The sequence below is a fragment of the Parambassis ranga genome, chromosome 15 (assembly GCF_900634625.1).
Source record: "Parambassis ranga chromosome 15, fParRan2.1, whole genome shotgun sequence".
NCBI classification, from domain to species: Eukaryota; Metazoa; Chordata; class Actinopteri; family Ambassidae; genus Parambassis; species Parambassis ranga.
Genome location: NC_041035.1, coordinates 20,645,321 through 20,672,901, shown reverse-complemented (window position 1 = coordinate 20,672,901; position 27,581 = coordinate 20,645,321). Strand labels below are relative to the sequence as shown.

The window sequence follows — 27,581 nt, the reverse complement described above, 5'->3', positions numbered from 1 at the left end:
TATTTGGCTAAATTAAGCAAATCTTCATAGCACGTCACATTCCAGCTCCACGGCGGACAGCCGCAGAGGAGAGAGAGCGCGAGCAGGAAAATAGAAAAACAGACAGTGACAGAACGTCGCTCCTCAAACACCATTTTACACACCGACGTCTCATTACGTTCCATCGTTTGCTGTGTAATGGTGAGGTATCGTCATGACGGCAAGCTTCACCACACACCGCTGAACATGAATGCAATTACAACAATGGAATTATTGTTAGATAATCATTTATCAGTCACGTCTTAGAATTTCATTTCAGCTCCTAATTGGAAAACACATAGAAAAGGTGCCGTATGCTGAGCAAACAACTGGTTCAGTGAACGGAGCAGATTTTCTATCGCTGCCTTTTCTACAACTTTAAAACACATTTCAGCCGAATTAACCTGAATGATTGACACGGCTCTAAGAACCTGTAAAAGGCCACTCCACCCCCAGAATCCAGCAGTAACTGTGGGATCATGTAGAAACCTAACAAAAGCACAATATGTCAACAACATGACTGTTAATCTCAGAATTCTGACCTTCCTCAAATTTTCCTCAGAATCCTGAGCAGTTCACTGACAATCATCATGCTAAAGCAGCTGCCGGGGGGTTTATGACTGAAGGATGAGGAAGTCTGACTCTGAGTGACAGGAGACATTCTGTTTGTGTAACAGAACACGTCTCCTGTTCTGTTCTGGCAACATCTTAGCATGAAAAGCTAGCAGCTCTGCATGGTGACCTAGCCTAAAGTGTGCTTCTGTGCTACATGCTAAAGTTAGTAACATGCAAACAGATGACTACGTTCACCTAACGTTTAATAATTAGCAGTAAAGTTTTGTAGATGTGACCAAAAGTTCCAGATAATCAAGAAAAAAAATCAATTTTGTACAAAATTGCAGTGATTTTTTTTTTAGTTATTTCAGCCTGATTGATCACATTCTAAGTCATCTCGTATTATATTGTGATTAATATTAATATGGTGCAACAATCCTTCACTGTCCTCATCATTTCCGTCTGAGTAGGCATGGAGCTAACAACAAGTTTAGTTTCTGACTCTGGGAGAGAACGTGGAGACGGCCTGAAAACTGTCAGATCCCGACTTCTTCTGAGCTTCTGTTCAACCAGATATCTGCACGTCAGTTTTAGCCAGCTGTACCTCTGTATGCTAAGCTAAAGCGTTTGAACCTGTAAGTGCTATATCTAACTACAGCTTGCTAACACTTTGCTAACATGAAGTGTAGACATGTGGTGCTAACAGTAATAACCGTACAGAGAAATCTGCTGCTGTCTTAGCTCCTGTTGCATATTGTGTTGTGGACGGTTTGCCTGCAGTGTGTTTAAAGTGTGTAACATGCTGCTGTGTGTGTGTTTGGTTCTACAGCAGAATTTTTCCCAGCAGTCAGTGCTGCTGGAGGCCTGACCAGCCTAATGACAGACGTCACCCATTTCTTCTGTCACGTAGCAAAATGCTAATATCAAAACCAAAAAAGAAGGGATGGACAGCAGAGCCTGTAAAGGGTTGGAGCCGGGAGTGATGTCACCGGTGTGGCGCCTGCAGGCTGTGGTCTGACACGTGCTGACCTGGTGTTGTCTGGGCTGAGGAACGTGACTGCAGCGGGTCTCACTGGAAGGTGGCCTTCACCCTCCTCAGTGTGTCCTGGATCCTCCGCGACTGACGCTCACTCGACTGCTGGAAGTTGGCATCGTTGTCGGCAGCCAAGAGGTGGATGTCGGAGGTGGCAAGTCGGGCGATGCGGCGGCGAAGGTAGGCCTGCAGGTCCCGGTCTGGGCTGTAGGGGTACGCCACCTCCTGGAAGGCATGGACCTGGCTGACAACCTTTGCTATCCTCCTAGAAGCAATGATGGATGGACAGAAACGGGGACACATTAGAAGTCGCACATTGTACCTGTTTTATTCTGAGCAGCAGCTTCAGCTCTGTCTGTGACCTGATTTGGACGGAGCTGGGCTAACAGCGTCCACGGCAACCAGCTGTGTCTCTGCTGGATCTCCTGACCCCAGCATCTGGCTGCACCCAGTCACCTCTCAGTATCTGGCCTGAAACCTCTTTCTCAATCAAACCCCTTCCCACAGGCGCCATCTGCTGCAGCGCTGGCCCCCTACCATCAACCCAGATTCAACAGCTGTGCCACCGCCGTCCCACCGCCACTCGTTGTGACCTCAGCATCTGGTCAGCCATATTGGAATGTGGAAGGACACAGAAACGTGTCCTCTCAGTGAGATGGCCAACTTTATGCAGGATGTGTGAAATAATTTAGAGTTAATGACGCCAACAGTTTGTGTTTTTTGTGTTGGTACCAGGCTAATTTCAGTGGATGGATGTTTGACAAGCATCAGTTATTTAACAGAAATGAATTGAGAGATAACTCAGTCACGCTCACACAGACTGTCTGTGTGAGTGTGTTAGTGCGTGTGTGTGTTTGAGCGTGTGTGTGAGTGACTGACACACACACACTAACACACACACACACACACTGTTAGTGTGTGTGTGTGTCTGAGAGTGAGCGTGTGTTAGTCACACACAGTAACACACTCACTCACACAGACACACACTAACAGTGTCTGTGTGTGTGTTAGTCACTAACACACAGACACACTGTTAGTGTGTGAGTGTGTGTGTGACTAACACACGCTCACTCTCACACACTGTTAGTGTGACTGTGTCTGTGTAAGTGTGACTGACACACACACACTAACACAAACACTCTGTTAGTGAGTGTGTGTTAGTGTGTGTGTGTCAGACACTCACAGACACAGTGTGTCAGACACTCTCACACACTAACACTCACACACTGTTAGTGTGTCACACAGACACTTACACTAACACACACACAAACTGTGTGAGTTAGTGTGTGTGTGAGCGTGTGTTACTGTGTGTTAGTCACTGACACACAGTCACACACTCACAGAGTGACTAACACACACTGTGTTAGTGTTAGTAGTGTGTGTTACTGTGTGTGTGACTCACACACTAACTCACACAGACACACACAAACGGTGAGTGTGTGTGTGTGAGCGTGTGTTACTGTGTGTGTGTGACTAACACAGAGTGTGTGTCTGTGTGTGAGTGTGTGTCTGTGTGAGTGTCACTGTGTCTGTTAGTCTCACACACACACACACGCTCACACACAGACACACACTCTGTGTTAGTGTGTGTTAGTCACACACACACAGTAACACACGCTCACACACACACACACTCACACACAAACACTAACACACGCTCACACACAGACACTCACACAGACACAAACTGTGAGTGTGTGTGTGTGTTTGTGAGTGTGACTGTGTCTGTTAGTCACTCACACACACTAACAGTGTTAGTCACACACACTAACACACTCACACAGACACACACTGTGTGTTAGTGAGTGAGTGTGTGTGTTAGTGTGTCAGTGTCAGTTACACACACACACACACACAGTAACACAGACACTAACACACACACAGTGTGAGCATGTTAGTGTGTGTGTGAGACTTACACTAACACAGAGTGTGTGTGTGACTGTGTCTGTTAGTCACACACACACTCACTCACACACTAACAGTGTGTGACTAACACAGAGTGTGTGTGTGTGTGAGCGTGTGTTAGTGTTTGTGTGTGAGTGTGTTAGTGTGTGACTGTGAGCGTGAGTGTGTGTTAGTCACTAACACACACTCACACAGTCACTCACACTCACTCAGACACTAACAGTGTTAGTCACACACACACATACAAACTAACACAGTGTGTGTCTGTGTGTGAGTTAGTGTGTGTGTGTTAGTCACACTGTGTGTGTGTTAGACACTGTCACACACACACTGACACACGCACACAGACACTCTCACACAGACAGTCACTCACTCACAGAGTGACTAACACATACAGACACACTGTTAGTGTGTATGTGTGTGAGTGTGACTATTAGTGTGTGTTTGTGACTAACACACACACTAACACAGAGTGTGTGACTGTGTCTGTGTGAGTGTGTGTGTGACTGTGTCTGTTAGTCACTCAGTGTGTGTGAGTGAGTGAGTGTGTGTGTGAGTGTGTGAGTGACTAACACACTCACACACTAACAGTGTTAGTCTCACACACACTCAGTGTGAGATGGTGTGGGTGTGACTGTGTTAGTGTGTGTGACTAACACACACACACTGTGTGTTAGTGTGTGTGTGACTAACACTGTTAGTGTGTGTGACTGAGTGTGTGTGTGTGAGTGTGACTGTGTCTGTTAGTCACTCACACACACTAACAGTGTTAGTCACACACACACTAACACAGTGTGTGTGTGTTAGTCACACACACTAACACAGTCACACCCACACCATCTCACACTGAGTGTGTGTGAGACTAACACTGTTAGTGTGTGTGAGTGACTAACAGACACAGTCACACACACACACTCAGTCACACACACTAACAGTGTTAGTCTCACACACACTCACACAGTCACTCACACTCACTCAGACACTAACAGTGTTAGTCACACACACTCACACATACACACTAACACAGTGTGTGTCTGTGTGTGAGTTAGACACTGTCACACACACACACACACTGACACACACGCACACAGACACTCTCACAGTCACTCTCACAGAGTGACTAACACACACAGACACACTGTTAGTGTGTGTGAGTGTGAGTGTTAGTGTGTGTGTGTTTGTGACTAACACACACACTAACACAGTGTGTGTGACTGTGTCTGTTAGTCACTCACACAGTAACACACTCACAGACACACTCACAGTGTGTGTGACTGTCTGTGTGTGTTTAACACACACACACAGTGTGAGCATGTTAGTCACTCAGTGTGAGATGGTGTGGGTGTGACTGTTAGTGTGTGTGACTAACACACACACACACTAACACACACACTGTGTGTGTGTGACTAACACACACACACACTAACACACACACTGTGTGTGTTAGTGTGTGTGTGTGTTTGTGAGCGTGTTACTGTGTAAGTGTGTGTGTGTGTGTGACTAACACTAACACACTAACACACACAGACAGGAAAGGACAGAAACTGTATGAGGGTGGAATTACTGGACAAGATGTATCAATATGTAACAAACTAATTGTTTGTTTTTTAAATAAATGCTTGAATTTACACTCATCAGTGTCTTTGCTGTCACTGTGTGGAGTTTGACACCAGCAGGAAGGCGGCAACAAGCAGTACAACAACCTCAGATTACAACTCACACAAACATTCACTGAACCAGCTGGATGAGCCAGGTGATAATATCAGCAGAGCACTGCATCAGTCTAACAAAGAGTCCAAAATAATCCTAACAGACTGTTTTCAGTGACAGAATCTGCAGACTGCTCCTGATCCACATTTACTGTTGAGTCTTTGTTCCTGAGACTTTGTTTTTATGACTACAACCATCAGTGCGTACCTGAGTTTGGTCCACTTGTAGGCCCCTGTGGTGAGCGTGAAGGCCCCGATCTCCAGCTGCTGGACGTGCATGGCCAGGATGTGGGCTGAGGGCAGAGTGGGCCGCTTCCTCGTCTGTTCTCCCCCCATCAGACACAAGTCGTCACTCTTCAGAAAAACCTGAGGAGGGAGTCAGAGGATGGGTTCATACAGGAAGAAGAAGGGAAACTGAAAGACTTTAAATTCTAAAATCCAGGATGTTTTTTTTTACAAAGCTCTTCACATTTCAGAGTCAACAAAGCAAACGGTGTCCCCTCCAGCTAAAGAGGAACACATGCGACGCAGGGTTTCAGAAGGAGAGCCAGCTGTAGGAGCTCTGCACACGGCCACGCTGCTTGGAGCTGTTTTTCTATTGGTTCGTTTGCCCTGCAGCCCAGTTTCACAATATGTGCTCATCCCAGCCCTCAGATACACACAGACACACACACAGACACACACACACTCACCTGCACCGCTCGCAGCTCCTCCAGGATCTCACACACCTTGGAAGCCAGATGTTTCCAAGCCTGTTGGCAGAAGAGAGTTTTATTTATCGCCGCTGAACGGACTCAGAGTAAATACCGACGACCTGCCTTCAGACGAAGGTGTTACAATTTCAGTCATTTTTCCAACACTGCTCTCAGTAAGTTTTTTAATAACTCCTTTTTGCCACATTCCTCCTCGCTGCGCTCACACTGCATCTTATTTGAATGTATTAAAGTTAATTTCTCTTTTGTGAAACTAATTAAATGCCATCCATCGCAGCTGAAAAAAAAACATCCAGCTCGGGGACATCAGACTTATTACACAAACTAAGCATTAGGGTGAGGGGGAATTAATGATATGCAGCCTTACGGGTAATTGCCTGACAATCACGTTCTCCAGACCCCCGAGGACCTGCATGGCTGTGGCGAAGTTCCTCGACTCGTAGCAGTGTTTCCCAATCCACAGATACTTGGTCAGCAGAGCAGCCTGTGTCTGCAGAGAAAGAAAAGACGCTAAACAAAGCAAAAATAAACAGCGTGTGCTGCAACAAAGCACTGAGAGCTGTGAAGGTCAACAACCTGAAAGCAGTTAAAGTGAAATCTCTGAAAGCATTTCAGATTCTGATGGTTGATTTTCAGCTGGTACGCTTTACTGTACACTGTACTTTACTAGTGTTAGGTGATGCACTGTAAGCAGGAAGACATAAAAGGCGAGCCAGTGAACATGCTTTAAAATCTCAAATGAAACGTCAATGTTGAAAGAAGTTGAAGTGTAAAAGATGGTTCCACCACAGTGTAAGGAGTTGAAGTGTCATGATAATAGTAAGAAGTGAAAGCAATTGAAATGTGTTTTCATGCGTGAAAGTCTGTAAAAAAAAAAAAAAATAAATAAAAACAGTGGGAGTGCAAATGATGAGATCAAAGTGCATGGTTCACGTGCAGTGTAAGCAGCTGAAATGTGAAGTCAAGGCAACAGAAGTGGTTTAAAGGTTGAAAATGTTCCAAATAAAAAATGATTAATGAAGGAAACAGAAGTGTAAAAGATAAAGTAGTTGAAGTGAAAGTGAAAACGAAGCCCTGAAAGCAGACCCTGACTCAGACTGAGCTCCTGCTGCGACGCCTCACCCTTCATTTTTATGTCTCCTCTCACCTTGACAGAGTCACAGATGACTATTTCAGCAGCGACCCAGTTAGTGACACTGTCAGAGTACGTGAGCAGCCGCTGGAGGAAGCTGTCTGATGGCGTCGTCCCCTCGTGTGAAGGCGCGCTGCTGCCCTCTGCTGGTGGGATGTGCTGAGACACGTTCCTGCTGGGAACAACAGAGGCACTGAAATGACTCAATAATGAGCACCTGCAGGTTTCCACAGTGCATTTAGCTCTGTGCTGGTGGACTCTTCAGTTTTATGCACATGTTTGTTGAACTAAATAAAACAATAACACATAAATGAATGTTTGAAATTGATGTGGAGCATGTGGCCTCTACAGTCAGCACAATCAAACCATGCTGCTCTGCTCACTTGTTCGGGGTGGAGACTTTGTCCCTGACTCCTTGCATCCTGGAGTTGAGGAAGTGAACTGGGTGGCATCCTTGGAACATCTCCTGAAAAACAGAGGTCACGTTCACAGAGCTTTCCTGTGATAGAGACACGTCTCCCTCTGGTGGTTGAACCAGGAAACGACAACAACAGGAGCACCTGCTGCAGGAGGGTGAGCTGCTGGGCTACGTGCTGCGCGCTCTGCTCGCTCTGGCTGAAGGGAAGTCGCTCTTCACTGTGCAGGCAAACGTTGGAGAGGTCATCCATCAGGGAGCCGTAACACGGCACGGGCAGGGCCGCTGCGATGGAGAAGGCCTTCTCTTTAGACGCCGAGGGCTCAACCATACGGGAGATCCTCCACTGAAAGGTCAGACATGTATACATGTGGACAATGTGACGTTAAAATGTCATGAAAAAACCCAAACACTAACCTTTCTGCCGAGATCCTCAGTAGAGGAGTGCAAACACGCAGAGTCGTCGTCCTCATCGAAGCTGATCAGGCTTCCTCTCAGCTGACTTGAAGTCATACTGTGAGAGCTGTGGAGAGCGGCGAGAAGGGCTTCACCTCGGCTGTCTATAGGAATCACCTGTGAGGAAAGGTTACACATTTCTCATGGTCTGTGTCCTCCTTCTAATCCAGTGATGTACGTGTGTGGTTACCTCAGTGTTTATGAAGTTTTCCAACATATCCACGAGGCTGGGCTTCACTGTAAAGTCCACAGATTTACAGTCGGTTATCCAGAACTGCAGCACGTCCAGACTGCGATGGAAGACGCGTTCACTGTCCCCGGACATATCCGGCCCTTCCCTGACATAAAAAAAAAATCACAAACATGTTCTGCCTGTGTGCTGTTGTGCATTTAATCTGCATGTTTGTGGGTCTGCAGTACCTGGCAGCACTGATGAATTTATCCATTATGAACTGCAGCAGCTGCTCCGGAGTGCAGAAGTAGCGGTACGTGTAGAGGAACTGCTGGATGTAGCCCTCCACAGCCGCATTTCTGTGACGGAAAGCATCACCGAATGAAGCTCAGGAAACACTTTCATTAGGAAAATGTCACAACAAATGAGCTGTGTTGACAGTTATCGTTTCAAAATGTCAGCTCCTCCTTTAAAAACCACAAGGTCAGGTGTGCTCTGTCTGAATCTGCTGCTGCTGCCATTAAAGCTGCTCAGATGATATTTACGGCCTCCTTTCAGTGTGAGGCGTCACATTGTGAGTGCTGTCGGGTCTCATGTGAGCTGCCAGACAAACAGGAATTCATGAAGATCCTCTATTTGTAGTGGAAGTCTACTTGAAACATTTTCCAGGCTGTTCAAATTAGGATCAATTTTAAGAACATAAAAAAGCAAATTAATTAAAAACAGCTTCAGCTTGAGGCAGGAAGTTCCCTAAAATATTCATGACCCTGTTTCTCTACATGTTGATGTTGGTTCCCGTGGCAACAGAGAGAAACCAGCGGCAGAAGAGCCAGAACTCACAGACACTGGAATCAGGGTGGAAGCTTCTGAAGCTGTGAATAACGATAATGATTGATCCAGGTCCCATTCATGACACTTTAGCACAAAGTATTTGTACTTATAGTGTTTAAATATCTCTACTACTGCAGCTGAATTTTCCTTTGGATGCTTGTCGGTTCAAACACACATCTGGTGTGATGTGTGACAGATAAAAACAAATCATGGCTCCAACTTATTTTAAGAAATATTAAAGATTTTCTTCCGTTTCCTGCTGTAACTCTTTCTTTGCCTTTTTCTGGAAACATCAAAAGCAGCAAAGAAGGTAAATAATGAAGGACCGGGATCACTGTGGGCTTCCAGCCATCATCAAAATTCATGCAACCTCACCGGACGGCAATAAATTTCCTTCCTCATCAATAATACCTGGCGTACAGGTACGCCATGAGGCCCAGAGGAGACCCAGACTGCAGAGTGCTCTTCCCTTTGCCGGAACCAAAGCTCAGAACCGAGGGGTCCTCAGAGGACTGCAGGTCCAAAGAGTCTGCTCCGCTGACAGCCAGCGAGGGCAGCAATGACACCTCCAGACCCCACTGCTCCATACTTAGAATCTGCACAAACCAGACCCAGTCAAAGGTTAGCAGAACCAGACGATTAGACATCGAATAAAAACAGCTTTGTTTTGGGAACTGTCGATACCTCGAGGTATTTCTTCACACTATCCAAGAAGACCACCTTCGACCTGAGCTCCTCGAGCTGGGACTTCAGTTTGGAGATCATCAGTTTGCTGTCGGAGCCTGCAGATCACAGACAGCAGCTTTGAGAGGACTGTATGTTTGTAGCAGAGTGTTAAACATGAGCAGCCAACCTTTGTTTTTCCTCTCCTGTTGGATCAGCTTTTGGTAGAAATTTCTGGTTTTCTTTAGATTCCTTGTTTCAATTATCAGCTGCTGCTGCAGCTCCTGTTCAAAGGATATCACACACAATCAGACAAACACCCTCCAAATTGCACCACATGCCACCGAGAGAGGCCGTCGGCTGTTTCCAGCGCACACGGGGCAGCGTTTTTTTTTTTTACTCCCTCTTCTCTGTTCACCGTGGCAACAGAACGCAACAGCTCTTTTGAAGTGAAATGAGCGAGGAGTCGCAGCAGCGCGCCTCTTAAGGTGTGTTATTAGCTCTTACACAAACCCTCTGAAGGAGCAGTGGTGCCATCAAAGTGTGTAAACACAAAGGCTATTCATTAATATTCTCAAATGATAATAACTTCCTCTGCCAAGGGCTAAGTTCAACATATTAATATTCAGATCCAGTTTGGAGAGAATAATACACCAATTATCTTAAAGTCCCACACATGCTCTCGTCTCATTTACCCCACAGCCTGACCGTGCCCCACTTCATCACAGATGTGTGAATAATTACTGCACTTGGAAAACAGGTGAAAAAAAAAAAGCATTCAATAACACCTGGAAGAATACACGGTGTACAAAGCAATGCAACACAACGACAGCATATAACAGCAACACAATCTGTGGAGCTGTAGAAATAAATAATGCTGTTTGTTCACGCAGGTCAAAGATGGCTGCAGCCCTCACCTGTGTTTTCACATCCAGACATGGCGATCCTGTGTGCTGTCCCAGGTTCACTGTGTACTGGATCACCTCTGGGCTGGAACAATCCTCTCCGAAGAAGGCTAAGGCCCAGCTGGGGCCGGAGGTGAGGCCCGACCCCTCCGCTCTGGATCCGGGGGAGAGAAGTCGCTCCGACGCCACAGAATCGCTGTCCTCCATGTCGTCCGAGCAGTCCGGGCTCATCTGCTCGTCGCGGGCTCCCACCAGCGCTCCCTCTCTCCCCGACAGACACTCGGCTTCAGAGGGGCTTTCATCGCTGCCCCCCGCTGAATGGTCTCCTCCCTCCATGGGCCCCGAGTCTGAACTGTTAGCGTTCACACCTCAAACAGCAGAGAGAGGAGGAAGAAGAGAGCAGCACTGAATCACATGGAGAGCAAAAGGACAAACTGGATGTGTGAAGAAAACGCAGACAGAGAGCCAGGGGTGACTGTGGGGGTGTTTGTTGCTAACCCTGCCCTGACTGCACAATGCCGTCTCTGTGTAACTCATCGGCTTTAAGGCAATTCCAGCTTTCTTAACTCAAGTATCTTGTAAGAGCCTGTTTGTAATCAAGACCCCATGTCTGCCTTACTTTCATACAGATGCAAGTGTGTGTGTTTGTGTGTGAGTGTCACTGGACAAGAATGAGTGTCAGAAGAAAAAAAAAACCTCCTTGGACTTTGCTTGCATGGCTTGGACTCTTATGAATGTGCTGCAAACTTAAGAACAGCATCCAGCAGCCAGTCAGGGCCCGCGTGACTGCAGTCAGCAGCCAGGCGAAGGGAAACACATCAAAACATCACAGAGAGGGGCTGTAAATCTAAAAATCTATCAATGAGGGCCGTTTGTTTGAGAAAAGAAGCACAATATGGACTTTATTTTAGCATAAGCAGCCATGTCAGCCATAAGTGGTTTGACTCCCGGCCTGCACTGTTATTAAACTGAACTTAAAAACTCAGTCTCAGAGGGAATAATGGCTGGCTGGATTCATCACTGTCAGCGTGCATGAACCAGCGCAGCAGCTCCTCAGGTCCTCTGACTCAAGTCTCTTGGTTCTGAAGTGCAGAACAAAAACAGTTTTTAGTTTTACACAGATGGAGCAGAGCCGCCCGCCTGAGGAGAGCTGCTGGAAGTTTAATGAGTTTAACTGCAGACTTACAAACCCACACTCTGCAGTGTGCGTTTACATTAAGTGCTGCTATCCATCGGTCCAGGGACACAGACCTACCATTAAATTAGGAGCTGAACTAGTCTCTCTTTTCTTACAATAACAAATCTAAGCATGCCAGAAATAGATCCAAATTGATTTCGCTTTAATGACTTGGTTAGAAGTCTCCTACCTTCCATTCGATCCTCCTCCGATCTTAATTCAAAATCTCCAAACGCAGCCTCCGGATCTCCATGACTGAGCCGGGCCTCGGTTCCTTCCCAAGAATCCACAGCGACGGGTCCGGACGTGTGGATGTTTCCATTCAGATCGAGGCAGCTGTGCAGGCAAACTTCTCTCTTCCCCTTCCAGACAGCGGAGATCACAGGTGGAGTGAGGGCTGCCCTTTCCACAGCCTTTGATGGAGGCTGCTCGTTAGCAGCGCTGCATGGGGCACATCAGGAGACAGAAAACACACAGCGGGTTCAAAGCTGGGGACTGCTACCCATCACAGGCACTTAGACACACAAAGATGTGGAAGTCCACAACACATAACAAAAAAAAAGACGCAAGGAACACCACACCACAACAGGACACTGTCCACTGTCAGAGATAGAATGGAGGTCTTAATGAAGTCCTGCCTGGATCCTCTCAGGAGAAAATAATCCTCCACAGCCACAGTGAACAAGCCCAGAACCTGAGCTGAAAGCCTGAGCTGAAAGCCTGCCCTTCTCCCTGCGTGGCTGTGATGTGTCCCTACCTCAGCAGATTAAAGGGTCTCTCAACATATCGCCATGAGCACAAGAGCATGGCAACGCCTGGATGAAAAGACGTCTGAGAGGACTGGCCGGCTGGTCTCTACCCTACACATAAATGCATGCTTCTCCAGCCCCCTCCCTCCCTGCAGGGCTAATTGTCAGCAGCCGGATTTTCTACCACAGGGACCGTTTGATGAAGTTCATATTGTATTAATGCTCATTTGAATATTGGGTGTGCATAAGTGTGCCCTGTAGGAGGAGAGGTCATGCTCACTGAGGACCGGATCCTCCATGTGAGAATAAATTAAAAACACAGGCAGTCAGACCTCACTGTTTCACACTCTGTTTATTCACAAATAATCCCTTCAGTTTAGAACGCAGGCTGATTATGCTGATGTGATTAATTAGACAAAACAGTTATTATATCACTTATTTAAAGGATTAACTCGGATGCACTAATAACCAAACAGAATCTGCAGGATATTTCAGCCTCTGTTTTTAGAAGGCTGCTTTGACACAATAATTACACAGAAGAGTTTTTAATTATTGTATCAAACAACCTGAAATATTGGTATAAATCCAAGTCTAAAAAAAACAAGGCTAATTATCAGCTGCTACCTGCTGAACTTATCTACAGTTTATCAATCAGAGGTGCTCAGTCCGGGGTTTGTGGCTGATCACTAATTGCTGAGTGGAGCTGCTTAAACATGAACTAATCACTCATCTTACACTCAAACCCTGTTACAGGATGCTTTAACCTTCTTCTAATCCTTCTCATTTCTACTACTACACATCATTTTTGATGCAGTTATCCTCATCCTCCCTCTAACACAACTGCCTTTATAACAGAAACCTAAGATAAAACACAGTGGACACTGACATTGTAATCAGTTTTATCTCATAATGAAACCAGGACCGTGTTCAGTTACAGTCCAAACCTCCTGAGTGTTAACAGAACTACTGTAGAATATGTAGGATTACAGGCGTGTGTAAGAGCCAGTGGTGGAAAGTAACTAAGTATTAGTACTTTGTTGCTGTATTTAAGTAATTTTTTATGTATTTATACTTTACTTAAGTAAAAAATAATAGTGCATACTTTATACTTTTGCTCCATTACATGCTGCAGCTGTTACCTGTACTTTCTCCTCCACTACATTTCTACAGTGTTTGTAGTTCCTTGTTCCATGTGATGAACACAGTGCTGGACTGATGTGAGGTCAGACTCTGCATGGAGGTGGCACACAGCCTCATGACACACAGACCTGTCCATAGCTGCTTCTGGACTGAACATGTACATTAACTACACATGCTCCATTTTCATTTAAGATGATTTCTTTGATTATTTTAACCTGTTCATATATCCTTTGCAATGGAAACTTTACTTTTGATACTTTAAGTACAAAAGTAAGTACTTAAGGCTTTTACTTAAGTAGGATTGTTGATGTAGTACTTCTGCTTAAGTATATAGTTTGCTGGGTATTTGTACTTTTACTTAAGTACCAAGCTTCAGTACTTCCTTCACCACTGGTAAGAGGACTAGCACACACACACACACACACACTTGCTTCATACAGACATTAATCTACATGAATTCATGACACGTGCTGTATTGATAAATGCAATAAATTGTGATTCATTATTGCAGCACTTGTACGTGGCTTTAGAGAACAAAAAAACCTGCTCACAGTTCAGACGGGCTGCAGTTCACCAGGCAGTGCAAAACAGCCAGCAGGTCCTCCTCCCAGTACAGATGGCAGAACCTCTCCTTCACAACGCTGGCGAACGCCTGGTACCGAAGGTCCTTCAAAGAGAAGATGTACTCCCCTCGGAGAAGAAGAAGAAGAAGAAGAAGAAGAAGCATTTTTATTTTCAAATGAAAAATGGAAGTCGCACTCTTTGTTGTGTGAGTGTTGACAGCACTGAAACATTCATCTTAGGACACATACCCATGACAACATCCTCATGTCTGTTGTCCAAATATCCGTCCAGTGAAAACTCTCCCTTCAGCAAGTCAATCACCTCCTGCAGGGCCGGGTGGACTCTCAGGAAGATGGACTCCGGCTCACCTGGCAGTCTTGGATTTGTCTGTTTACTGTACGATCTGTGTTCCTGGGGGGTGTCTGAAATGACTGAGCTGTTGTCACGTTTGTGGGGTCCAGGCCTGGCAGCCACACTCAGACCCTCACTCTCTGGACCTGCAATCAGCTCCTGCAAAGGCTTCGGGACCAGAGAGAGATCTATATCCAACCCAGGGAGGGACTCCGGCCCCCTGAGCTGCACAGGCACTAAGGAGAGGCGTCCAGTTGTGGGATCCTGCCGGAAGAGGTAATTGTTGAAAACACCGCAGCCACTGAGGTCAGAGGGTGATGGCGGAGGAAGAGAGACTTCAAGACGGGAAATATCAGGGAGAGCAGAAGAAGAGTCGACTAGCGTGGTGCTGCTGGATGTAAGAGAGGAAGTTTGGACTGTCCGATGGTCAGAGGGTGGAGTGTCCACCATGTCATCACTGCTTTTTGTGAGTCCATCCACTGTCCTGTAAAAAAAGAAGTTTTACTTAATTGATGTAATAATTATGTTAATTAGTGATAATCAGAGGTGGAGTCTGGTCTTTATGCTAAGCTAAGCTAAGCATAATCCCATCTATATTCCCTAAAAAACTCCACCCTCCTGCTGCAGTACACATTGAACATCGTACCCTTCAAACGTTGCTCCAACACGTCGGCTCTCCTCCTCCTCTACGCCCCCCTCGCTCGTCAGGACGATGGGGGTGAAGTGTGTGGCGGTGGAAGTGAAGGCCTCTGGGAGCTGAAGCTCCTTGCTGACTGGATAGCTGTGGGGAACAGGGCCAGGCACAGGAGCCAGCCGGCTCTCAGTGGCCATGGGAACAAAGCCTACACACAGTTACAACAGCGCCAGGTACAATATCAATGATATTGTCTCATGCAATACTACAGAGGATCAGAGCCACTGTACAAAACTCAGGGTTATGACATATTTTTTTTACATTTCTGACTTTTTTTTTTGTACTTTTAGATTGAAGTCAGAATGAAAACTCAAATTTCTGACTTTTTATGAAAAAAAGATGGAGCTCTGGCTTTATTGTGAGTTTTTTTGAGAAATTTTTTTTTTTAAATAAATTTTAGGATTCTCACCTTTTTTGAGAAATAATTCCCTAAAAAAAAATTCAGAATTCTGAGAGATTTTAAAGAACTTTAAAAACTGACTTTTTTCTGATAAACAAATAAACAAATTGACAAAATTCTCAGATTTCAGATTTTTGAGGGAAAAAAAAGTCAGAATTCTTTTACAGTGAACCCAATGGACTCAGTCATCAACATGATAAGAAACAAAACTGTCTGTACATTTCCAGATACAAATATTGCATGAGGGTCATTTATATGTAATATATGATGTGTATATATATTTATATTATATGAAAGCTGTCCTACCACTGTCGTTTGATTCAGAGTCTTCAGAGGAGAGCTGATGACATTCAGCTGCTGCATCGCTGCATTTAGAGACTGGCTGAAAGAAAACACCGCTGCTTTATGACAACAGATAAACAAAGAATACAGGGCAGAAGTAAAAGAGCTCTGACACTGAGAAGTAATAAACAGAAAGTTTACCGGGTGGACTCGGCCGATGAGCTTGCTCCAGACCGCCTCAGCGTTCGTACCCTGACGTGACAAGTAGTCACGACAGCTCTGCAACACATTCACATAAAAACATAAGTGTGATGGCAACGCACTTCATGCACACACACGATAATGTCAAATTAATTCAATAGGTGAAGAGTCTGATTAAAAATAACACATGCAGTGTTTGGAAATCTCACCGCTGCACAACGATGACAGTAAATGCTGCTACTAGAGCAGTTTGTTGACAACACTTTGACAAATTGGATTCTCTATTTTTACATTTTTAAAGTGCTTTTCTCCATAAAACAGAGACACCTGTCACTAACAGAGCTCCTCGCTGAAGCCGTGATATCTGCACATTCATATGCAAAATCAAAGCAGCTTTTATTTAGAGCGGAAGCAAAGCTAACACCACAGAAATACAAATTTAGTTACAACATTGATGTGAAAATATAAAAGAGAAGTAATAAAGTGTTCAGATGCGCTGTTAGAAAATGCTACTCACGACTAAGGTTTGTTTTCCAGACAACATTATCAGACCATAAATCTCACAAACACTAAAAACACATTTGTTTGGCAGTTTAGCCTGTTAGCATGCTAATTAACAGTCAGCACAAAGGGACACTTCTTGCTTTTTTTTTTTTTTTTTTTTTTTTTTAGATACTGTATTAATCCCAGAGGGAAATTCGTTACGGCTGCTGCACAAGCAGTGTCATACAATGACTAGCAAGGCGCGCCACAGGCTAGGGTGAAGTGTCTTGCCCAAGAACACACAACAGTGACTAGGGAGGAAGAAAATAGAGTGGAGATCAATCAGCAACTCCATATGCTAAAGTGTAAGACGCTGCAGTTCCTTTAGTGTCCACTTGAGGGCTAGCTCCAACAGTTTACCCATGTCCAAAATGTCAGCAGAAATAATCATGTTTACAGGCTGGTAACAATCATGCAAAATTAAGGGGCCATTTTGAGTGATGGGGAGGTGCTGTCACAGAATGCTAGCTTGCCCCCACCTGCAGCATCTCCACTCATACTCCACCTCCTTCAAACAACAATAAACTACATGACAAGATGTCTATTGCCTTTAGAAATGTGAGAGCAATGTGCAGAAAACCTTATGATATAACCTGAACTTATAGACACTTAAGACAAAAATATAAAATATAAATATATCAGATAACTGGAGCCTTTTTAATCTCAGATGGGTTTTGCACATTGAGAAACTACTTCCTGTAGAAGGGGGCACTCTGACGTGACAAAATTCCAGGCCAAATGTAATAGTAACATGTAAGAGTACAGCTATAATGTAAATGAAAAAAATAATCATAATACCTTTTTAGCCATGACGATGGTGGGTCTCTCGATGGGCGTCCTCTTCGCCATCTCCAGCAGCAGTCTCTTGAGTTTTCGAGGCATCGCCAGCTTCTGATTGGGCGATAAACTGAACTTGGCTGCAGCCCAGAGAATAGCAGCAACGCCATAAACACAAACCTAAGAAAAGGAGAGGAGGAAAGCTGCAGCCAAAGTGACGCATGAGTTCATTTTACAGATAAACCAGTTCAGACAGACCTTCTCAGTGACTATTCCATGTTCCTGGTATTCAGGAGCGAGGTAAAACTCGTCCCGTGGCCCTGCAGAGAGGCAGGCAGAGAAGATGCATGAGTGTCTTTTATGAGAAACAAACACACAGAAGGTGCAAACGTACCAATGTTTCTAGGTTTCAGGAACAGCACTTCTCCCTCACAGCCCACGTACACTGTGTCCAGGCACAAATAGGCTAAAACAAAGGAGAGACGTCAGCTGCAAGGAACATACTTAACTGCTTAATTTTAATGTCCTTTCCCTTCTGCAACAGCAGGAAGCTTAGAATGAACAGAAAAAGCATGGTGAGTGTGTGAAGGTGGTAAAGTCACCTGGAAAGTCGATGTAGGTCTGCAGCGAGGACAGGCAGGTGTAACACAGAGCCCACAGTTCGCTGATAGTCAGCCTCCGTCCACACCGAGTGAGGAGTTCTCTCAGAGAGATCCACTGCTCAGAAACCACATGAACAAACACAGTAAAGATAAGAGACACGGATCACTGAGCCTCGGCTGGCCTCTCAGCGTCAATGTTCCTTCAGCTATTACTGCTGAGCATTTACAGTAATCTGATTACTTTGGGCACTTCCTACTGTACTTGAGGCTTGAGAATCCAACTGAAAACTAATAATATGCTTTCATTTATTTTTTAAAAATAAGAGCAGAATCCATCTAATCTGTCAAGCCTGAACGTCATAAATGCCAAGATGGCCCAAACTGAACAGTCCCTATTAACCCTGATGTGTCATTTAATATATGACACCAGATTCTTTAATGTTAGCCTTCATATTTGAATATTGTGAAAAAAATAATAATCATTTTGTCGAAGACTGTGAGAGGTTTTATCAAGAAGTTCACAGAGAGTCCAACAGAAGCAGACTGTCAGAGACAGGAAAAGAAACATGGAAGGAAACCCAGTGAGAGATGAGTCAGAAGAGCCGAGAACAGCTGCAGAGACACTAGTGAAGGATTGAACCAGGTCTGGACCTGAAGAGTCAGAGAAGACCATCACTAGTCCTGCTCAAAAAAATAACTGGAAACTGCTTCAAAGGGTCAAATCTTTAACTTTAAATGAGGCAGACTGACTCTTAGCCTTCTTAGCCAACTATGTATAGAGACGTGGTGAAAAAGTCAGGCACAGACGGCTCACCTCATCCTGAGACTCTTCATTCAGGCACAGCATGCTCTTGGTCATGTGGTTATTAGGAATGTACAGGCTGTTTCTCCCAGAAGAGTCCTGCTCTGGTTCCAGGTTCTGACAGGAAGAGTCTAAGTCTTGGACGCAGTCGTCAGATAATTGCTCAGTGTCTGTTTCTTCGATATATAAAGTCTCATCTGCGGCCTCACTTCCTCCCCCACAATCCTCGGCGCTACAGTGCGGGTAGGATTCGCAGGACTTTCCTCTGTTGAGTCTCTGGAGTCTGTTGCTCCACACAGACCTGCAGCTCAGGTGCTCCTCTGCTCCGATCTCAGTGAGGTCAGACACAGGTACGCTGATATCGCCATGAGCGGGCGGAGACAGGCAGGAAGGGGGGTTGTTGGAGTCCGGGACGGAGCAGGAGCGGTTCAGGGCCCCCCTCACCCTGTTCAGCCTCTGCTGAGCTCTCCTCCTCACCGGGGAGCTGTTGTGGGACCGGCAGTCCATCTCATCCGTCAAGCTCATGCCGTCTCCTTCAAAGTTCTCCATGTCCTCAGCCCAGAGAGAGGAGTCCCAGCCTCTGCATAGCTGCAGACATAGTTAGAGTTATCCCAGTGCTAAATCACAAACACAGACTGCTGGACGCTCAAACAAAACGGAATCAATCCTCTCTTCCTCTAAAACAGCTGCTTCTTTGAAATATGTTCAGCTACCTGTTGCCTGGACAGACCGTTAGCCTTCACAGAACTATCAGGCAGGTCTTTGGTGTCATCATCTGAGCTCAGTCTTTTAGGAAAACATCCAGGTCTGGAATGCTGCCACCTCGCCTCCCAGGAGCCTTCCCTGTCATCTGTGGATGCACAAAGACGGCACATAAAAATCCCACAGGAGACCAAACACAGATCAGCGTAAACACAGAGTAAAAAAAACATGATCACCTTGAAAGTTTGAAACGGATTCGATGGAGAGCACGCGCCGCCCGACTGAGGACAATTTGCGGCACACAGCTGCAGAGGAGGTATGAGACAGCTGTGCTTCAGCCAGAGACAGGATGTCCTGTGGGACAGTTCCAACACACATAAGACAAATGTTTGTGATACGTCCATCATCATTTCCTCCTCAGAGTCCTGCTAAAATGTCAAATGGGAATCAGCAGTCATTGTTCCCAGGTCCTGTTCAGACCGTCCACTTGTTCATACACACTATAAAGTGTTTACTACCAAGTAGACTCAGTAGGAGACGAGAGCAGACGGGCTGTTGGGACATTTTGGACTCTGCTTTCATGCAATGTGGGAACATGATGATGCTCTTGGTGTTTCCAATTATCTCTGTTTTAACATGGCGTGTATGTGATGTCACAAGGTGACTTTTAGGGGGACAATATATGTCCTGAAATTTACAGGTGAGAATTCAAACAGCAGCACTACATGATGGTTCAGTAAAGTCTCTATAGAGTGCATGAACACACACCGGGATTCTGATTTTAATCTCAGACAAACTATTCAGCCCTTAATCCTCCTCTGTATAAATAATTATTTGAAATTGTATTTATTTTTCTTTAATATATAATTATTTAAATGGAGTGAAAAAAAACTCCCCTAATATGATTATTTTCATATTGAATTCTGTATTGTTGATTATTAGCTTTTGTTTGTCACAGACTGACAGACTGTGGTCTGCACTGACTCAGTATTTCCACTTGATGCTGCTCAAGAGCAGTGACCAACATTACAGGCACCACTTTGTTGACATTAATTACAGCTTTAGACAAATACTTCTGAAGTGATTTTACTCATTAGTGCTGCCGTCATCACGCAGCACAGGGAGGTGTAAGAATATAATTAGTGCTGGTGACATATTGCTGTATGAAGTCATAATGAGACTAAAAAAAACTCATTTCAACGTTTATAGAAATAATAAAAGCCTTGTTTTTATGGCATTCCTATCAGCAGAGCTGCTGCAGTGAGAGCTCTAACTGTTCCACACCTGTTTCAGCCTTCACTCATTAATCATGTCAGCAGGAAGGAGGAGTCAGCAGAGTCTGTGTACCTGCAGCAGGGGCCGGTCCTCAGGCCTCTCTTCCTGCATCTGCTCCAGCAGCTTCTGGACTTCTTCTCCCAGATCTGCCTCCAGCTCTGGCTCGATAACAAAGTTCAGCGCGGCAGAGAGAGTGGAGCCCAGAGAGTACACATGACCCTGCAGCCAGAGAAGGAGAGGAACAGAATCACCATCGTGAAGCGGCAGCAGCAGCAGCTGTGAGGACGGCTTCAGAGCAGAGCAGTGCTGCATATTTATGACAGAGCCTTTGTTTTGCTTTTGCAGCACTAACAGTGGATATTATGGTCAGCAGCGGATTTGAAGCAGGTGCTTTAGAGTTCACATCCCACACATAACGACCACTGAAGCGGACCGGACCCATATTTATGTGGTAAGCACATGTGCAAGGCGGATCCCAGCGAGGGTCACCAAAATAGAAGAGCCAGAGGCCCGAGCTTTTGGCTGAACATTAAATCTCCTCTACAGCAAAAACACCAGAGGAGAGGAAGAAATATGGACAGATTTTTTTTTACCATGAAATTCAGTTACATAAGAACAGCAGCAGCCGAAACGTGTGAGTTACACATTGTGATCCTTTATCTCCACAGAGGAAGCCACGGGTATCTGAGACAAGTTGCATAAAAGACATTTTTCTGAGTCTTTGTCTCTGAGACGAGCATATAAAGACGAGCACACACACTAGAAGAGCATTAATAATGAATGTGTGCATTTAGAAAACCCAGAATAACCAATGAGAACGTCACAAAAATCATCATGTAAAAGCTTGTATAAACCAGACATGTATTATCTGTTCAATTCACCACACACTGTCAGTCTTAATACACATGGCTGCCTTCACATTACCTCACAGAGGTGACAGAGGTGAGTGTGTAGTGGAGTTGTCGCTCCCCTGTGTTGGGAATTATAAGTGAGGAAAGAGGACAAGCAAACATCACCAAGGTGCCCCAGACTGTGTGGTGTGTTCAGGAACTCCCAGTGGAGAACGAGTGTGCACAACTGTGACCAGAAGTTTCAGCATCTCTCACCTCAAACGTGCTGCCTGTGTTGTCGAACTCGGGAGGCACGAAGGAACCCTCCGGATCGTCTGCAGGCCAAAAACACAGCAATTAACTGCACCGTTAAGCACCACAGCGCATCATCTTTTGATCAAATGGGAGCAAAGTATGCGTTTATGAAGTGACGTGAACACTCTGATGTACAGCCACAACAGTTCTGTGCTGTAACCTACATGCTTAGCACAGCAATGAGGCGCAAATCAGAGGAAACAGTCCAGTGAGGGCAGCAGCATTTCCATAACTCACGTGTCATAAATCCTGACAAATAAAACAGGAGCAGACCAGAGGAAGGAGCCGCCTCCTCTTCCTCCAACAGTAGAACTCACACATGCATGAAAACATCACCACGAACCGGACCTCAGCTCAGCCAGAGTAAAGTGGGTCATGACAGATCTGGGTTTGTGGAGTTATGATGCACCTCCTGGCTCTGCTTCCGTCCTCTACCTTTAACCTCTTTAATGTCTCCTCTTCCTCAGCCAGCTTTAATTTCGGCTCCTTCCTTTTCACCTTGACCTGCCTCCTCTTTCCTCTCCTCACATCCTTGCCTTCCTTTCTGTCCTCCTTGCATCTCATCTTCTTCAGTTTCTCCTTTTTTCCATGTCCATGTCATCTCCAAGAAAACAAAATAAAAGGTTGATATCTCATTACATCTAAATATTGATGTTGGGGGTGGGACTCATCACCACGGTAACTAAAAAAAGGAGATGACAGATGGTAAAAATTTGCCTTGTAAAGTTAAACTAATGTTATGTAAGCACGTGTTTTGAGCCAAACCACGATTTTAATACTGTTCCTGATCAAGTCAGAGCCACACACAGAAGAAAGAAATGACACTGAATGCAACAATGTGTGTTTTATACTGAGGAAAACAACAGGCGAGACTTTTAGCATGCAGAGGAATGCTGACAGACGTGCACATGTTTTTAAATCATTCTTTTTTTTTCTTGCAACAACAAACAGAAAACTTGAACACTGTTCAACTAGTCAGGGCGGCCACACACTGCAAAAACTCCTCCACACACACACATCCAGGACCAAACATTCAGCCACCAGCTGCTGTCAGTCATGTTTTAAAATCCATTAACGTGTCTGCATAGTAAATTAGTAACAGGAAAAGGAGCAGAAAAAAAAGGCCTTCAAATCCTTTGTAGCCAGTTAAAAAAAAAGAGAGACAGCCGTTGTGAGTGACGCAGTTGCCTCCAGGGTGATGGTGCCGAGAGCTCGGTGAGTCATGTGTGCCTACAGCATTTTAGCACAACAGGTAGAAAGAGCTGAGCGATATCACAGATTCAAGGCGCTCTCCAAATGGGCTGGCCGTGTTTCCCACAGAGCGCAGCCGGCGCCGCTTCATCAGAAATTACAACAGCTTGCAGCTCTAAACCTCACGGGGAAATTATTGGTCATCACTGTAAAAAGACCTTTGGAGGATATTTTGTCAGCTCTTTAGTGACACACACACACAGAGACACACACACACCCCTCCTGGTGTTACTGCACTGATTAATCTGCTGAAATGAACAGTATTGATGAGTCGTTGTGGCGACTGCTGTTTTCAGTGAGATCCATCATCATAGCAGCCAAGGTCACTGCATGATGCAGTGTTACAGACAAAAAGGTGGCCGCTTCAGTGTGCAGAGTATCACTGCAGTCCAATTAAAAGAATCAATAGGAAAGTGTGTGATGATTAATGAGGTTTGGCTCTCTGTTCGGCACCAGACGGGTAATGTGGGCACTGCAGTTTCTTTTTCTATCAGCGTGAATCACAGCTCACCATCCAATAAAGCATGACAACATCACTCCGAAGTGTCTCTACCACTGACTGTGGATGAAAAATGGATGTATCACTGTGTGAGGCAGCTAACTGAGCTGTTACCACAACAACAATCCCCCTGGCAACTCCAACTTTGCTCATCTAATCAATTCTTATCAATTTCTGATGTGTGGCATGGAACAAGCGCCTGCTACACACAAGTGCTAACATCAGTGAGGAATGAGGAGAGAAAGGAGTGACAGCTGGCTGAGGGGTGATAACTCCTGACGGGTCGTTTTTTTTCTGCCGTGTGAAGCTCTGTGAAGGAGGAAGACGTCGTCTGTGTAAATCGGGGCAGACCTGCAGACCTCGGCAAAGCCTGACAGACACAGCGCCGCGCTGTCTGACAGAAATTTGCAGAAGTGAAAGTAATAGAGCTCAAACCAACAAATCACAATGTCTTCTCACTGAGTGCTTAGGCTGCAGAGAAGAGGACAGCCTCACCTTCTAGACTCCCTGCACTGCAACTCTGATCTGATCTGAGAAGGAGATCTCTCCTTTGTGCCTGTAGAAGCGTTAGCACTCTGATCAGCAGCATGTAGGATTTAAAAGCTCAGACACTCACTGCATGATGAAGTCAAATCCAAGTAAACAGCAATACCTCAAAGAGTGTGTCTTTGCTGTGGACTCACCACTGAGCTGCTCCATGAAGCACACATTCCCATGAGCGTTGAAGGCCAGAGTGTCTGGGGTTATGCACAGAGTGTGGAAGAGATGTGAGGGTCGGATGCTCTGCAGGGCCAGGACGCACTCAGCACACACCGCCCACACCTCCTCCTCAGACAGACAGCTGTCCCGCAGAGACAGAATGTCTGCCAGAGACACATTCTCCTGAGGGAAACACAGAAATGTCCAGGTAAAGAAACATGCAGCAACAACTGCAGGACCTGCATCATGTAATACAGTGTGTGAGGGGAAAGCTGTTAATGAGGAGCTCGCTTTGCTCTTTACTAACAACCTGCCTTAAGCATAATTCAGCCTTTTATCAAATGTTCTATTAACTGGTGGCTAGTTAGCTTAGCCAAATGCTTGTTATTAACCCCTTCAACAACCCTTGAAAATTGTGCGGTTGAAAAAAATGTCCAAATTGAATTGGAAACTATGTCCACATAGGTTGGACTAAACCCTCTTTAATTTTGTTTCCCTTACTTGGAATGAAATGAAAGAGATAAAGTCCACAAGCTTAGCTACAGCTTGATATAACTTGGATGCTTCAACTGCATCATTTCAAGAAGATATAAAAGTGTGAATTTTCAACAGACAAGAACGAAATTGTGCAATCATAATTTACAAGGACAGCCAGAGGCATACAAATGTTTTCAAATACACCCTGTGGTTGCTGAGATATACTCTATTCATTTTGAGCATGCCATTTTCAAGCTGATGCCTTAAAAATAGGCGTGGGGTAGAAAGGGTTAAAAACAAACTGCAAATGACACGCACATTTTGATTTCATCTGCCTGGAAATTAAACACTGACTGAAGTTAGCATAATTTAAACATTTAAAAATGTTTAGACCACTGTCAGTGAAGCAGGATTAAATACTCACTATTGTATTTACACATGTGTAGCGCCATTTTGTCCCAGCAGAAACAGCGATGTCGCTTTGGTTGGTTGGTTGGTGGGGAAGGTCTGACAGCAGCTAGCATTAGCTAACCAGCCGTGACACAATGAAGTTCAGGTTTGTACTGACACCGGATGTAGAAATACATTTTTTTTTTTTTACAGCCAACAACCAGGACCACTTTCATACTTTGTCTCCTAAGTGGCAAACAGGAACACAAGGAAATCACAAAAAAGTGAGGAGACCAGACTTGTTAGCGTTAGCTTGCCATTTGTCACAGGAAAGTCTGGACACCAGCCAACCCAGTGACAGCACCATCTCCACCAGGACAAGACGGAGCTACACATGTGGGGAAATGTGTAAAACAAAACCATCCATCTTCCATCTTTACTATCTACTGAAGGGAACACATGGGAAGTATTGAAGCCAGCCCCTAGAGGCCATAAAGGGTTCTGCAGTGTTTGTTTCTGGCTTCATTTCTCAGGCCTGAAGGCTGCAGTTTAGAATGTCCACACTATGAGCGTGAGCCACTATTAACCACATGGTCCCATTTAGTGTGGTAGATGCAGTGATGTCAGAGATTCCATGCAGCATCCAAGCACGGTGCTGTGGTCCAGTCACAAAAGCCTCCTTAAAGGCAGATGTGGGAGCCTCACAAAGCAGCATTTGTCAGACACTACATGCAGCGCTTCAACATTCATGATCTTCACCATCTTTTCCCTCCATTTTATGACATTATTTATATCTCTCCACAGCGTCTATCAATGGGAGGTTTCAGACATTCAGCACCTCTGCTCTCATTGCATCATCTCAGAAGAAGAGTCCTTCTGTTAGGACCATCTCGAAGGTGCGAGGGACTTAAAGCGTATTCATGTGACCAAGTGGGCTACAGCACAATTACAGGGCAGAAAAGTGCCTCTTCAAGCAGCAGCAGCAGCAGCAGCAGCCCCATAAATAGAGACTTTCCCCTGAGAACAGTGCAGGGGAACGCTCAGTTAAATATGCTGTCCTATATAAGTTTGTGCTCCAAGGTTCTGATGGTGGAGTGTGTCTGCACTGTGAGACACAGAGGAGCTGAGAGGGAGGGCCGAGCACGCTGTCGCTAACATGCTAACACAGTACATGGAAGTGTAGCTCAGTGCTGCATTTTCCTCCTGTATTGTGATTAGTTTTACTGTTCAGTATTTCATCAAATAAAGAGGAAAAACTTCATCGATCAACATCTCAGTCCTGTCCCAAAATCCTCCTCTGACTTTCTGGATGGTCCCTGACCCACAGGTCGGGAACCAGGAGGGACTAATGGAGGATTGATATTGAGCGTATTTTGACATGAGTGACAATTATTTCTGCAACAGCATAATCTGCAGAAACCAGCATCAGTTTCCATGGCAACAGTGACCTATGCAGACACCTTCTACAGTCCTCTAAAGTCCTCTACAGTCTTCCAAAGTCCACCGCTGTCCATTAAAGTTGACTACAGTCCTCTGTCTACTATAGTCCTCTACAGTCTTCATCCCACTACAACTAGTCACCCAGTGTCTACTACAGTCCTCTACAATCCCCAAGAGTCTGAGTCCACTAACATCTATTAAAGTCTGCTACAGTCCACAATAGCCTTCCAATCTCCTCCACGACCCTCTACAGTACATGGCAGTCCTTCTGCAAATGTTCTACTGTCCCCTTTCAGAGTCCTGTGCAGTCCACTACAGCCCACTAGAGTCTTCAGACATTTGCTCCTGTCCACTACAGTCCATCAGTCTTACAATGTCCACTACAACCCACCACAGTTCACTACTGCCCTCTAAAGTCCACTATAGCCACCCAAAGTCTGTTGTAGTGTCCCAAAGTCCACTACGGTCTTCATAAGTCCCCTAGAGTCATATACAGCCCACAAAAGTCCTTGAAGGTATACCAAAGACCACTATATTAAGTAAATTCTATAGTCCACTTCTTCAAATCAGCCATTGTCCACAACAGTTTTCTAATGTCCTCTACAGTCCGCTAAAGACTTCCACAGTAAACTAGTCTTCTAAAGTCCAGTGTTCCATGGTCCTGTACAGTCCATGAAGACCTGCACAGTGACCCATTTAAAAGTGAACTGACTGCTTTAGAAAGAATCACTACTTCACTTCCATCATTTAATCCAGATTAGTAAAAACTGCTGAAACTACTCAGCTCTAACTTCTTCCGGCTGTCTCACCTCGTCTTCCAGCAGAGGAGGCAGATGCTCCTGGTCAGAATATCCGTCTCTGTCCTCAGCCTTCCCCGCGTATGTCTCCGCCGCATCAATCCCGGAAGTCTCCAT

General features: G+C 45.2%; 1 protein-coding gene across 1 annotated transcript; it reads right to left on the bottom strand.

Moving 5' to 3' along the window:
• kndc1 (kinase non-catalytic C-lobe domain containing 1) lies at positions 1-27,581 on the bottom strand. The gene is made up of 31 exons (XM_028424059.1): positions 27,477-27,581; positions 24,345-24,543; positions 21,873-21,931; positions 20,839-20,985; positions 19,728-19,845; positions 19,503-19,639; positions 18,802-19,377; positions 17,988-18,102; positions 17,780-17,851; positions 17,644-17,705; positions 17,407-17,565; positions 16,066-16,143; positions 15,889-15,964; positions 15,135-15,330; positions 14,386-14,972; positions 14,125-14,263; positions 11,875-12,125; positions 10,520-10,875; positions 9,793-9,886; positions 9,624-9,721; positions 9,351-9,535; positions 8,357-8,467; positions 8,127-8,274; positions 7,898-8,053; positions 7,626-7,826; positions 7,449-7,531; positions 7,081-7,237; positions 6,301-6,423; positions 5,913-5,972; positions 5,429-5,586; positions 1-1,871 (listed from the first exon to the last, which is right to left on the bottom strand). The coding sequence occupies exons 1-31, from the start codon at positions 27,579-27,581 to the stop codon at positions 1,643-1,645; spliced, it is 5,235 nt and encodes a 1,744-aa protein (XP_028279860.1). The 3' UTR covers positions 1-1,642.